This window comes from Saccopteryx bilineata, chromosome 8 (assembly GCF_036850765.1).
Source record: "Saccopteryx bilineata isolate mSacBil1 chromosome 8, mSacBil1_pri_phased_curated, whole genome shotgun sequence".
In the NCBI taxonomy this organism is placed as follows: Eukaryota; Metazoa; Chordata; class Mammalia; order Chiroptera; family Emballonuridae; genus Saccopteryx; species Saccopteryx bilineata.
The window spans coordinates 626,624-640,485 of record NC_089497.1 but is presented as its reverse complement, the minus strand read 5'-3'; the positions used below and the strand labels follow the sequence as shown (position 1 = coordinate 640,485).

At 56.7% G+C, this 13,862-nt stretch overlaps 1 protein-coding gene across 2 annotated transcripts in view; it reads left to right on the top strand.

Annotated features, from left to right (window-relative positions):
• Positions 1-6,556: 6,556 nt before the first annotated feature.
• The window catches only part of NUP210 (nucleoporin 210), a 97,131-nt gene continuing 89,825 nt past the window's right edge, over positions 6,557-13,862 (top strand). For both annotated transcript variants that reach the window (XM_066241767.1, XM_066241766.1), the window contains exon 1: positions 6,557-6,762. In XM_066241767.1, coding sequence (XP_066097864.1) covers positions 6,587-6,762 — 176 coding nt within the window. In that variant the 5' untranslated portion in view covers positions 6,557-6,586. The remainder of the gene's footprint in view (positions 6,763-13,862) is intronic.

Here is a 13,862-nt window from a genome sequence, read left to right as displayed (position 1 = left end):
GGAAGGTGTCAACCTGGAAATGCTGAGGTCCCCGGTTCAAAACCCTGGGCTTGCCCGGTCAAGGCACATATGGGAGTTGATGCTTCCTGCTTCTCCCTCCTTCTCTCTCTCTCTCTTTCACTCTCTCTCCTCTCTGTCTCCTCTCTAAAATGAATAAAGACTTAAAAAAATATTAAAAAAAAGAATTGAATTCTAGAAACTCCTGACAAGTCACTAATGTCTAGCTGTTTCCTCATCTTTAAGCTGAGTAGGTGTGTCGGTTGCTCTCAGCTTCAGTATGATATAAATCTATGATCTGCCATTATTTAATAAATAATAACAAATATATTGATGCGATAGTGGAAATATGAAACTTTAACTATGTTGGAAAAACCCAGTGTTATTTATAGGGTAAAAAAAGCCATTATAGACCTGTGGTGGTGCAGTGGATGGAGTGTTGACCTGGGACACTGAGGTTACCGGTTCGAAACCCTGGGCTTGCCTGGTCAAGGCACAGACAAGGCACACACGGGCCTTCCTCATACTCATCTACCATTGCACGTGTTTCAGAGTCCCCGCTGTAACGTAAAATATGTACATTTATATTCGTTACAAAGGCATGGGGGGTAGGCTCTAATGTGACAATCCCACTAAGAAAAACCTCTTTGCCTTTTAAATACTCTCTGAACCTCCCCTCAAATGTTCAAGCAGAGAGGCCCAGGTTGGGGCGGCCACGTCTTGACCTTGTCGAGGGCCTGGTCATCCCCTGGATCAGGGGTCCCCAAACTTTTTACACAGGGGGCCAGTTCACTGTCCCTCAGACCATTAGAGGGCCGGACTATAAAAAAAACTATGAACAAATCCCTATGCACACTGCACATATCTTATTTTAAAGTAAAAAAAAAAAAGGGAACAAAACAATATTTAAAATAAAGAACAAGTAAATTTAAATCAACAAACTGACCGGTATTTTATTTTATTTATTTATTTATTTTTATTTTTATTTTTTTTTTGCATTTTTCTGAAGCTGGAAACGGGAAGAGACAGTCAGACAGACTCCCGCATGCGCCCGACCGGGATCCACCCGGCACGCCCACCAGGGGCGACGCTCTGCCCACCAGGGGGCGATGCTCTGCCCATCCTGGGCGTCGCCATGCTGCGACCAGAGCCACTCTAGCGCCTGGGGCAGAGGCCACAGAGCCATGCCCAGCGCCCGGGCCATCTTTGCTCCAATGGAGCCTTGGCTGCGGGAGGGGAAGAGAGAGACAGAGAGAGGAAAGCGCGGCGGAGGGGTGGAGAAGCAAATGGGCGCTTCTCCTGTGTGCCCTGGCTGGGAATCGAACCCGGGTCCTCCGCACGCTAGGCCGACGCTCTACCGCTGAGCCAACCAGCCAGGGCCCTGACCGGTATTTTAATGGGAACTATGCTCCTCTCACTGACCACCAATGAAAGAGGTGCCCCTTCCGGAAGTGCGGCGGGGGCCGGATAAATGGTCTCAGGGGGCCGCATGCAGCCCGGGGGCCGTAGTTTGGGGACCCCTGCCCTGGCTGAATGGTGAGCGCAGGCCTGGGGCTCTGAGACGCGGGCGGGAGACGGAGATGGTATCTATTCCCAACTTGACGTGGGCCCTTTGTTTCGTGGTGTTTATATTACGGTGACGTCTACATTGGCAACGCACAGTTTTTCGAGGGACAGAAGTTACAAAGTCCTCTTCTGAAATGCGTGGATGTAAACATCCTGGACTGGAAGGGCAGAGCAGCCGGTGCCGTGAGATGTTTGGGGGGCGGCTAGGAAACGGCGAACATGTGGGGGCCACTGATACAGTCGCAGGAAACGTCTTCCTGTCTCGTTTTATCTGTCAGGTAGACTGCCATCTCGCACAAACCCGGGCTCCCTCCCGTCCCGGAGGACCTCTCTCCCTGGGGCAAATGGTCTGCTCAGACCACTGCCCACTGCCTCCCCGAGTCTCAGCTAACGCATCTGACACTCAGAGAAGAAGGTCAATGTCCCGGGCTGGACACAGACCCCGTAGAAAAGGCGGGGTAACCCCTGGCTCTGCCCCAGACAATCATCCCTGATCAGTTCATAGGCAAGCGGAACGAGGGGTCCAGGGGACGTATTTCAGGGCAGCATCAAGGGGGAACTCTCAAATGGGAACATGTCTGTCCATCACCTGGCTGTTTCCCGTCGGTCATTGTTTGGCCGAGGAACTTTCCCCCGACAGCCTTGAATTAAGCACGCGGGTGGTCGGCAGGCTGTGTCCAACCCGGATCCTTTCGTGAGGCCTGTTTGTGTGTCCACTTCCTGTCTGTGCGATCACACTTCAGTTTCTGAGACAGCTGTACATTCAGAGGCAGTGGTAAGAGATCATACAGACTGCTCACAAAAATGAGGGGATATTTCACAATGAATATGAAGAGATAAAAAAAAGGAAGCATTTGTTTTCTTTATTAAACAAGAGCATCAGAAAAGCAAACGACAAGTCAGAGAAAGTGGTTCGATTATGCAAGTGAGTGAGATGCAAAACCAGCTTGTATTTCATTGGTGCAAATGCACTCTGCAAAAGGCTGGAAGTCCTGGAGGACCTCTGCACATCCCCCGATCCCCTCATTTTTTGTGAGCAAAGAAGGCCCTCCAGGCACCTTTTACCCAGGTTGCCCAGCGGTGACACCTTGCAAAAACCACAGGGCAGCATCGTCACCAGGGCACCACCACCAATATGGCTGAGGTACCGGGCATTCCACCACCACCGGGCTTCTCATGCCCTCCCCCCTGCCAGTCTCTCATCTGCTCTCCATTGTGGTCATTCTGCCACTTCAAGAACGTTATATGGCCTGACCTGTGGTGGCGCAGTGGATAAAGTGTCGACCTGGGAACGCTGAGGTCGCCGGTTCAAAACCCTGGGCTTGCCAGGCCAAGGCACATATGAGAGTTGATGCTTTCTGCTCCTCTCCCTTCTCTCTCTCTAAAAAAGAACACACCAAACAAACAAAAACTGAATAAAGTTAAAAATAAAATATTAAAAAAAAATTAAAAAAAAAAAAGAACGTTATATGGATGGAATTACACCGGATGTCCCATCCTGGGGTGGCTTTTCACTCAGCCCCACAGATCCTCCCGAGCCGTGAACATCACCACAGCTCCTTCCTTTCTTGCTGAGTCGTATTCCATGGTGGGGCCGGACCCCAGTCCCAACGACCACCCATGGAAAGACGCCGGTGCTGTTTCCCGCTCTGGGTTATGAGGGCTAACGTTGCTATGAACATTGTACCCAGGTTTTTGTGTGAACGTGAGTTTCCATTGCTTTGGAATGAGTGTCCAGAAGTGTGTATGTTCGTTTTCAATGAATTAATGTCATTCCTTATGATCCCATTCCTGATTTTTCCTCAATCATCAAAAGACCTGGAAAGAGATGGTTGGTCACAGGGACTCCAGACCCAGTGGGTCAGAGGGCATCAGTCCCCTAATGTCCTGCCTGGTCCCATTTATTTACTTTCTGTTTTTATTATTTGGTGAGAGGAGAGGAGGCAGAGAGACAGACTCCAGCATGAACCCAGACCAGGATCCACCCATCAAGCCCACTAGGGGTGTGTAAAGCCAGTAGGCACGGCCACCATCACAGCCGCCTGGCCCATGTAGGTTCGCATTAGATTCAGTCAGACGGTAATGAAACAATGGAGCCAAGAACTGGTGGGCCATCAGCTTTAATCCTAGCTTGCACCCGGCAGGCAAGTAAAAACACACACTGGGCTCCAAAACCCACTCATTCAGTGCTCACAAAGCTACTGACTTATCCGAGTTTCCTAGAATCAAAGGTTTCTAGCTCACCAGCCTTATTCACCTCTGTTCCTCATCTCCTTCTCTCTACACAGATTCTGCAAAAACTGGCTTCTCCTTCAACACTCCGCCATCTTGGCTGCTTTTCCTCTCCTCCACGTGGCCTTTCTCTGCTCTCCTACAGCATGGGCTCCTCCTAGAACGTACTCCCTCTTCTCCCAGAACGTGATTCCTTTTAAAACCTTTTGGCGTGAAAGCCCTCCCCAACACACATTAATACAATCACGCCCATCCCAAGCAATCACCTGGGCAACGGGCTTCCACGTGGGCAGCGCCATCTTTAACAAAGTGAGCATAATATATTTTATCTGCCCGACAGGGTGATGCTCTGCCCATCTGGGGTGTTGCTCTGTGGCTCAGCAATCGAGTTCTTCTTAGCACCTGAGGCAGAGGCCATGGAGTCATCCTCAGCACCCAAGGCCAACTAGCTCCAATGGAGCCATGGCTGCAGGAGAGGAAGAGAGAGAGAAGTGAGGGGGGAGGGGTGGAGAAGCAGATGGGCACTTCTCCTATGTGTGCCCTGTGTGCCCTGACTGGGAATTGAACCCAGGACATCCACATGCCCAGCCGACACTGTACTTCTGAACGAACAGGCCAGGGCCTCCTTTATTTACTTATGTCCCTGCCTGGTGAGGCTTCTGGTTTGCTGGTTCAGGTGGCGGAACTGGCACACAAGTTGTGTCTTGATTTCTAAGTGTCCACGTGTGTGTGTGCACATACATGTTCTCTGGAAGCTCACTCAAGCAGAAAACTCACACTGCTCGCCAAGAGGTCCTGGGTGATGGGACAGCCAGCAGGATTCACCTTCACTGTGAGCCCTTTTCGGCCTTTTTAAAAGGTAAACCATCCGACTGTGCAATGAATCAGCACACGTGGGCAAACCGGAACCAGAGACTTCCTCACAGACGCCCCTCTGTGGTAGGCTGTGTTGCCTTTGGCTTTAAGGGTGACCCCAAGCCATCCCTGATCACCACCCAAAACCCCAGTGACTCCCGAGGGGCAGGCTCAGACCCATCTGGGCCTTTCTGAAGCCCAGTGAGGTGTCTACACCCAGCTGCCCTCCTCCTAGAAGCCTTCTGCAGCAGAACCAGAAACCTAGCTTCTCCTTCCTGGGCAGGCCGCAGGCCACAGCGTGGGTGCCTCCCTGCTTACAGTTCAGCACACACTTCCTGCTCACCCTGCGCCCTTCCTGACCTCCCCACCACTGTGCTCCTGCTGCCTGCTGGGCCCACCTTCAAGCAATTCATGACAAAAAAACAACAAACCACAGAACACAAAACCTGCTAGGGACCTCTGCATGCAGATGACTTCAGTGATGAACTTCCTCTCTCGGGGTGGGTGAGGGTGAGACCGTGCTCTGGGGGTGGGTGAGGGTGAGACCGTGCTCTGGGGGTGGGTGAGGGTGAGACCGTGCTCTGGGGGTGCTGACGCCCTATCTGCCCTTTGTAAGCCCCCCCCCCCCAGGGCTTCTGGAAGACAGTGAGTGCAATGCCTAAAACAAGGGCTTTGGGATCGGAGCCCAGCGCTGTCCCGGTTGGCTGAGTGATCTCTGGGCCACTCAACCCTTTCCTCCTGGGAAACAGGGACCCTAACGACTTCCTGGAGCCCACTGGGCCCTCAGTGCTCCCGCCCGTCTCCTTCCCCTGGCAGACAACCCAGGGTCTCTCTCCTGGGAGGCAGGGTCTTGGATGAGGCCCACATTGGCACTTCCTCACTCCAGACTGCCTGGGTGCTGTCCCTCTGCGTGTGGACTGAGCTCCAGGTTGGAGTGGGCATGGGGTTAAGTCCTGTGCGCCCCGTCCACGTCCAGGAGAGCTGAGCAGAGCCTGGACACCACTCGGGGGTGGCTGGAGGCTCCATGTTGACACGCGGAGCCTCCACAGAGTTTGTTTTCTTTTTTTTTCTATTTTTCTGAAGTTGGAAACGGGGAGGCAGTCAGACAGACTCCTGCATGCGCCTGACCAGGATCCACCCGGCATGCTCACCAGGGGGCGATGCTCTGCCCATCTGGGGCGTTGCTCTGTTGCAACCAGAGCCATTCTAGCGCCTGAGGCAGAGGCCATGGAGCCATCCTCAGAGCCTGGGCCAACTTTGCTCCAGTGGAGCCTTGGCTGCGGGAGGGGAAGAGAGAGACAGAGAGGAAGGAGAGGGGCAGGGGTGGAGAAGAAAATGGGCGCTTCTCCTGTGTGCCCTGGCCGGGAATCGAACCCGGGACTCCTGCACGCCAGGCCAACGCTTTACCACTGGCCAACGAACCAACCGGCCAGGGTCCTCCGCATAGTTTGAAACCAGCGGGTGTGAGCGTGGAAGCCAGAGAGCCGCTCAGGGCTGCCCGCGTCGTGCACAGTGTCCCTCAGGCGCGCGCGCCGCGTCCAGGCTCTTCCCCACGCGGGCGCGCGCCCCATCGCTCCCAGCCGCTGCGGCGGCTCGGGCACGCGCCGCTCGCCGTGGCCCGGGGCGCGCTCGTCTCACGCCACGACCGCGTGTTCCGGGGGTCCGCCCCGCAGCCCCCACCCCGCCCCGCGTGGCTGCGAGCGAGCGCGGCGTCGGGAGCTGCCCCCCGCCCCCTCCCCCCCGGTTCCCGCGCTGCGTCCCCCGGTTCCCGCGCTGCGCGCCCTGCAGAGGCCCAGGAAGCGGCCTCGCCCCGCCCCTCTGGCTCCCGCGCTTGTCACCTGCTGGCCGGCCGGCTGCCGCGGGGCGGGGCGGGGACGCGCGGAGGTGGGGGCGGGGGGCGGGCGGCGGGGGGAGCGCGGCGGCGAAGGTGGCGAGGATGGCGGCGCGGGCCCGCGGGCTGGCGCGGGCGCTGCTCGCGCTCTCGGCGCTGCTGCTGCTGCTGGGCCCCACGGCCGCGGCGGCCAAGCTCAACATCCCCAAAGTGCTGCTGCCTTTCACGCGCACCACGCGCGTTAACTTCACGCTGGAGGCCTCGGAGGGCTGCTACCGCTGGTGAGGGCGGCCGCGGCCCGGGGCGGGGGTTGCCGGGCGCCGCAGGTGCACCGCGCGCGGGGGAGGCGACGCGCGCCGTGGAGCGGGGCGGGGACGGGGACAGGGACAGGCGGGGCGCCCCCAGCAGGCCCGCGCGGCAGGTGCGGCGGGCAGCCCGGCCCAGCCTCCCTCCGGCCCAGCGTGACCCAGCGGCGTGCGCGCCGGTGGCCGCCACTGCGCATGGCGCTTCCCCGCGGGCACGGAGCCCGCCACGGCACGGCCGGCGTGACCTGCGCGTGTGCGGGTTGTCCAGGAGGAGGAGGAGGGCCCGCCCCGTGGGCCTGGGCCGCGACGGCGCTCTCAGGACCTCTCCTGCAGGGACAGGACTGTCCGGAGTTGCCGGCCCGGCACCGGCCTCTGTAGCCTTCTCGTTCTGGACTGCAGGGAGCAGGTGGACAAGGCGAAGGAGGGGGACTGGCCCCGGGCGCCGCACGGGCGTGGGAACTGGGTCAGTGCAGACATCTGGGAGGCGTGTGTGGGAGTCGGAGCAAGTCCCGCAGCACCTTTGGGAGGACCATAAACCTGCGGTGAAAGGTCTTTGGAGGAAACCCTAGGGCTCTGTTTGAAATGAGCCGAGTGAGTGGTTGGTGATTCACTCCCAGGTGTCCCAGGGTGGACCTGGCCAGGATGTCCCAAACTCAGTCCTTTTGTGACCCCTGCCCTCCTGGCTTCCCAGCGGAACTCCGGAGCTCTGCACTCCTTGTAGGGGATGCCAGCTGAGAAAGCACAGATTCTAGTGAAACTAGAGGGCTCTGTTTGTCCTCCTCCTGTCCGGGAGACCTGGCTAGGGTCCTGGCTGGGCAGGGGGATGTGGGCCAGCCCGTTCATCCTGCAGGTGGAGAAGAATGAGGCTTCTCCTTCTGGCAGGGTGTAGATGTAGAGGGCCCTTGGTGTGATGGAGGCGCCCCGCTCACTTCAGAAGGGGACTTTGCTAGAGATGACAGGGAGGGGGAACCCCCTGCATGGACACCTTCGTTCCTCCCTTCTCTCCCAGCATCAAAGCTGGGTCAGGGTTAAGGCTTAACAAGGCGGGATCACATTACAGAGTGTGTGTGTGCGTGTGTGCGAGCATGTTGTGTGTTTGTTTGACTGTTCCTCAGTGCAAGTGGGGGGCCCAGGGCAGCGTGCTTCCTTCCCTGCATCTTTTTACTTCCCGAACGCAGCCCCCCGAAACAGGGACGTGCTCCGTCGGCCAGTGACACGTTGGGCCTGTGTCCCCTGTGCCGGCAGGGTCCTGTTTCAGGCCAGCTGTCGGAAGCTGATCTTCCCCTTGACGTTTTCTACCTTCCTCCGGGTCTGGGGCCTTGTCTCGTGTGGGGAGAGGAGCTGTTTTGTCCACGCTTTGCGGGAGACCCACGCTCGCTCTCTGGTTGAAGCTGTCCGTGCTCTTCGTATGTTGGCAAGAAAGAGGAGGCTGGTTATGAAAACAGACGAGTCCCTCTTGGATATGTGTGTGTGTGCTCCTTACTTCCTCTGAGATTCTGTGGGGGCACCTTTCCCCCCCTGAAGTAACAATCTTTTTTTTGTTTGTTTGTTTTTCTAACTGCCTTTTCTTCTGAAAGGAGCTGATGGACCAGGGTAACTTTGATTTACCTGTCTTGCTTCTTAGGAGGAGTTCTGAGTCCCTGGTGCATCAGGGAAGCATTAAGTGCGTGATGACTGGTTTTGGCTCCGAGTCGTGGTTTTTATTGCAAGTGTGTGACTGCTCATCTTACGGGTCTCCTCAGAGGAGCTGTGGGGGGTGTGAGCCCCCCTCTAAGTTCACAGGGAAACCTTCCATCCATCAAGCACTGAAAATGTTTCCTTTATGTCTAGTAGCGCGCTTCCTGGTTTTATTGTTGATCGTGTAGAACTTCAATGGTTTTCAGCTTTCTTCTGTCTTGTGGCATGCATAAACTAATTACTAAAACTCTGTGGCACACCAAGAAGTCTATCATTTGCCAATTGGACAAAAAAAAAGGTATAATTTTGCTTCATTCACACTGGACAGTTATTGGTGGGTTGGCTGCTGTTGTTTTATTTGCCAGTTTAGGGGGAGAGAGATCAGCACCCCTGACTAAATAGTCAGGTGCTACATGTCTCAACAATTCTTGCAGCACTGGGTTTGGAGGGCGTGCAGACACGCTGAGGGTCTGCAGTAGCCGACACCGGTGAGGGGGACACCTTCTTCACCCAGGGAGTTCCTTGTCAGGTCTCTGTGATGACACACAAAGCGTGTATAAACTCTCCTGAACCCGTCCAGTTATTCTGCTCATCCTTTGAATCCGTGGCCCAGCTCCAAGCTGACTGACATCATCACACGCCTGAGCCAAGAACCAGTTCGCTTTCCTGTTTTCTTGATGCTGTAGCATCAACTACGGGGGCGCCTTGGGGGCCAAGGAACCACAGAGAAGTCACACGTGCCCACATCTCGGTGTAAGCCTTGGCGAGGGACTTGGGGCACCCAATGTCCTGTGAGAGTGCTGGTCTGCCCCACCCCGTGCAGGAACTGACAGCCCTGGGCTGATTCGCCCGGCTGGTTGTTCCCTCCCGTCGCACCCAGTGTTGCTGGTTATGTGACACGTTTTTGATGCTTTTCTGATATTTTGTGTTATTGAGAGTACTCTGTAGAATGTATTCTGTGAAGCTCTTTTTTTTTTTTTTCCCAAGTGAGAGGAGGGGAGATAGACAGACTCCCACATGCACCCTGACCGGGATCAACCCGGCATGTCCCATCTGGGTCCAATGCTCTGCCCATCTGGGGTCATGCTTACAACCGAACTATTTTTAGCACCTGAGGTGGAGGCTCCGTGGAGCCATCCTCAGTGCCCAGGGCTAATGTGCTCGAACCGATCCTGCCATGGCTGTGGGAGGGGAAGAGAGATAGAGAGAGAAGGGGGAGAGGTGGAGGGTGGAGAAGCAGATGGAAGCTTCTCCTGTGTGCCCTGACTGGGAGTCGAACCTGGGACTTCCACACGCCAAGCTGACACTCTACCACTGAGCCAACTGTCCAGAGCCAAGTCCTTTTTAAGGGATGCTTTATATAAAAAAGTGACAGGCCTGACCTGTGGTGGCGCAGTGGATAAAGCGTCGACCTGGAAATGCTGAGGTCGTTGGTTCAAAACCCTGGGCTTGCCCAGTCAAGGCACATATGGGAATTGATGCTTCCAGCTCCTCCCCCCTCTTTCTCTCTGTCTCTCTCTCCTCTCTCTCCCTCTCTGTCTCTCTCTCCTCTCTAAAAAAATGAATAAATAAAAAAAAAATGAACTATAAAAAAATAAAGTGACAGAAAATTGGAGCAATAGAGAAGAGAAACACTGTAAGTCTTCAACTGCAACACAATCAGTCACGGTTTGGGTTTCCATACAATCACTTGTTTTTTCCCCCTCAAAGCTCAAACCTGGTTCGTAGGCCCCTTGGCAACCCCTTCTCTTCCACCCACCAGCAGCAATGAAAGCCCCCGTGTTTTTCTCTGTCGTTTCAAAGCCTTCCTAAGCGTTCGGCATCCGGGCACCCTTCTGCCTGGGTAGATGTGGTGCTGTCTGCTCGGTCTCTCCTGGCGGTTGAAGTCCCAGGGTCTCTGGGTCCTGTGGGCTGCCCCCGTCTTGGCGAAAGCGAGCTTCTTAGGGTGGCTTCCCAGAAGCAGAGCTTGAGGCGAGGGCTTAGCATGTGTGTTTTATTGAGAGGGTGGTCTGCAGTGGGGTGGGGTGGGGGAGTAAGGATGTGGTCCCAGGGAAAGTCTCGCCTTGGGCTGGGGCCACAGGACCCACTGGAGTTAACGCTGTAGGTTGAACTCCTCCCTCGAGGCAAAGGGGAGCCCGGGCTGTGGAAGGGGTTGTGGACAGACAGCCTCCCAGGCCTCTGGGTGCAGCACGCCTATGGCCGGCCCAGGATGCTTGACTGGACGAGGTTGCAGGTGTCAGCTGCGAGGGGAGGGGAGGGGCAGGGTGGGCCTGCCCGGTGAGGAGCGTCCAGCAGGGAATGCGCGGTGTGCACTAGACCAGCTGTGCCGGACTTTCCTCCCCCTTCCCTGTGCCGGAAACTCTCCCCAGGGCCACGTGGAGCTGCCCGGTGTGCTTGCCAGGCTTGGTCCTGAATCACGGTGCACCCTCACTTCTTAGCCACGAGCGCAAGAATTTCAGGGAAGGCACGTGGCAGCCCTTTCTGCTGTGTGGACCCTGCATGGTGGAGCTTGTCCTTGGTGTGTGCTGTGCCCCAGCCAGCTCAGGTGACCCTCGGGGAATCAGTGGGCATGAATGACCCCACAGAGCCTTCGTTCTTGCTGACCCACGACTGTGGCAGCGGATGTGCACTCTCCAGGGTCCCTCTGTGCGCCCCCAGGGGAGGAAGCAGCAGCAGGTGACCTGGCAGCCCCTGGCAGGCTGAAGCTGGGGGCTAGCAGGTGAGGTGACGGTTCCCTCGGGCTCCCTCCGAAGGCCCTCTGCATCCTGAGCCATGCTGGAACACCGTCCAGCCCCCGGCCTCCCGCTGGGTTCACGGACACAGCCTGCGGGAGGGAGGCCGTGCACGTGGTGGACACTCCATCGCTGAGGCCAAAGGACCCGAGGGACACGGGATAGTCGGGCTCTGACATTAAAGCAAAAAAAAAAAAAAAGTACAGTGTGGACGCTTAACCCACACAGTGGGTTCCGTTTGACGGGTGGCCCACCCGTTTGCGACTTCCGAGCGTTCACTGGCCCCCTAACTATGCTCCTGCACCCCCAGTCTGGGGTGTTGTCCCCTGGTGCCCCATTCGTGGGCGCTGTTCATCCTTACAGACCTAGGACAGCCCCTGTCCTCCTTGCTCCTGCAGGGGCTTGGAGTGGCACGTGTGGCTCTGTGTGCTCACCGCAGTGCCCAGGACAGACGTCACCTGCCCAGCTGCCCCAGGGACCAGCACTGATGACCCGGGGCTTCACAGAGCAGGGCTGGGGAGACGGTAATGTCATTCCAGGGCCTGGGGCCTGGGGCGGTGAACCAGCAGGTGTGACCCTACCCTCCTGGAGCCTGTCGTGGACTGTGGGGTCAGATAATAGACTAGGAGGCAGCACGTGGCTGTGTTCCTCACAGCAGCGAGGGGCCTGTGAGGGCGTGGGCGGAGGGGACAGGGGCTGCCGGAGCTGAGCGAGCTGAGCCGGGACTGGGCGGGACCCGCTGGCGGCGAGGGGTGGAGCAGCCAGTGCAGAGGCCCCCTGGGAGGAACTTCCCCCTGTGGGAAGAGCACAGAGCAGGCGCTTGGTGAGGGGAGGGTTGTAGGAGGTGAGGTTAGAGAGGTCGCAGGGGTGGGCCTTGTGGGACCTTGTGGTTAGGAGGCAGGAAGGGAGTTGCCAGGGTCAGGAGTGGGTGGCATTGCTTCTCCTCTAGGGGCCTCGCTGTCCCCTGTGTGCCCAGCGGGCTGCCTGCAGCTCTGGCTTCCGCAGGCAGGTCCGCCCCCCCCCCCCCCCCAGACCCGTGTGAGACCCGCATGGGGCGGTGCCTGGGCGCGGGCTGCCTCGGGTGACCTGGTGTCTACTTCCTGCGGCCCCTTCTTCAGGCCTGTAGGCCCCAGCTCTGCGGGGGAGGGGGACCCTGCAAGTGGAGGGGGGACTGTCACGCCCACTGGGCCACCCTCCCCCGTGCTTTTCATAGCTCCCCCTTCTCCTGTGGCTGCTGATCTCTGCCCGAGCCTCGCGTGGCTGGTTCCCCTGCCCCGGGCTCAGCTCCTGCCCTGTGCTGCGGGGGTGGGGGGGCACCTCCCTCAGACGCAGTGACTCCCGGGTGCCCAGCACCTTCTGTGTGTCCCCAAGCCTCGTGTGACGCTGAGGCAGGGAAAGCGTGACCCTTTCAAAATTCAGTGTCGGGCCCTTAGGGTTCCCCAGAATAAAAGCAACGGGGCTCTCAGAAATGAGGGGACCAGGGGCCGTGCAGACACTCCAGTCCCTTCAGCCGGAGTGCAGTGCATCTCCGCCCCTGAGACCCAAGTGGGTTTCATCTCATTTGCGTCAACGAACCACTGTCTCCGACTTGCTTGCTTTTCTACTGTTCTCGCTTCATTAAAAGAAAAGTCAAATGCTTTTTTTTCTTATCGCTTCATAACTCATTTTGAAATAGCCCCTAATTTGGGGGAGCAGTATACTTCTGGTTCCAGTATTATTGAGCAGGGGAGGGTGGACAGACGTGCCCACCGCAGGGAAGAGGTGTGGGCGAGCTGAGTGTGTGTCCGCTGGAGTGGCACGTGTCCTTTCTGGGGCACCGTGGTTAAACTGTGGGGCGGCCCACGGCTCTTCAGCAGGAAAGCCGTGTGAACCAGGACCGTTTCTCCTTTTTAATTTTTTTGAGTGAGAGGAGGGTAGATAGACTCCCGAACGCAACTCGACTGGGACCCACCCAGCCACCCCTGCCTGGGGCTGACGCTGTGCCCATCAGGAGCCACGCTGGCAACTTAGGTGTTTTTAGTGCCTGAGGCAGAGGCCCGATGCGCTTGTTGGGCAATAAAATGTATTATGCTCACTTTGTTAAAGATGGCGCTGCCCACGTGGAGGCTGTTGCCCAGGTGGTATTAATCTTTGTCTCTGTGGGCAGGCAGGATCCTTGTAGCCTGGGGCTTGGTTTTAGGATTAAGCCTTTCCCACCCGTTTTGATGTGGGGTGGTACAATCCCATCATGCCCCAGATAAGTGACTTTGTATTAGAAACTTCCCTATTTTGTATATTGGATTAAAGGATTTGGTTTCTACACTATAAAATGGGGGCAGAACGGGAGCTTGCACTCTTGGTTCCTGAGATTAGCTTTAGAGAACAGAGAGAGCAGAGAGGAGAGCAGAGAAAGGCCACGTGGAAGAGGCCAGGAGAAGCAGCCAAGATGGCAGAGTGCTGACAGAGAAGTCAGTTTGTGCAGAGAGAAGGAAGGAGATGGGGAACAGAGGAGAATAAGGCTGGTGAGCTAGAAACCTTTGATTCTAGGAAACTCAGATAAGTCAGTAGCTTTGTGAGCACTGAATGTGAGTGGGTTTTGGAGCCCAGTGTGTGTTTTTTACTTGCCCGCCGGGTGCAAGCTAGGATTAAAGATGATGGCCCACCAGTTTTTGGCTCTGTTGTTTCTTT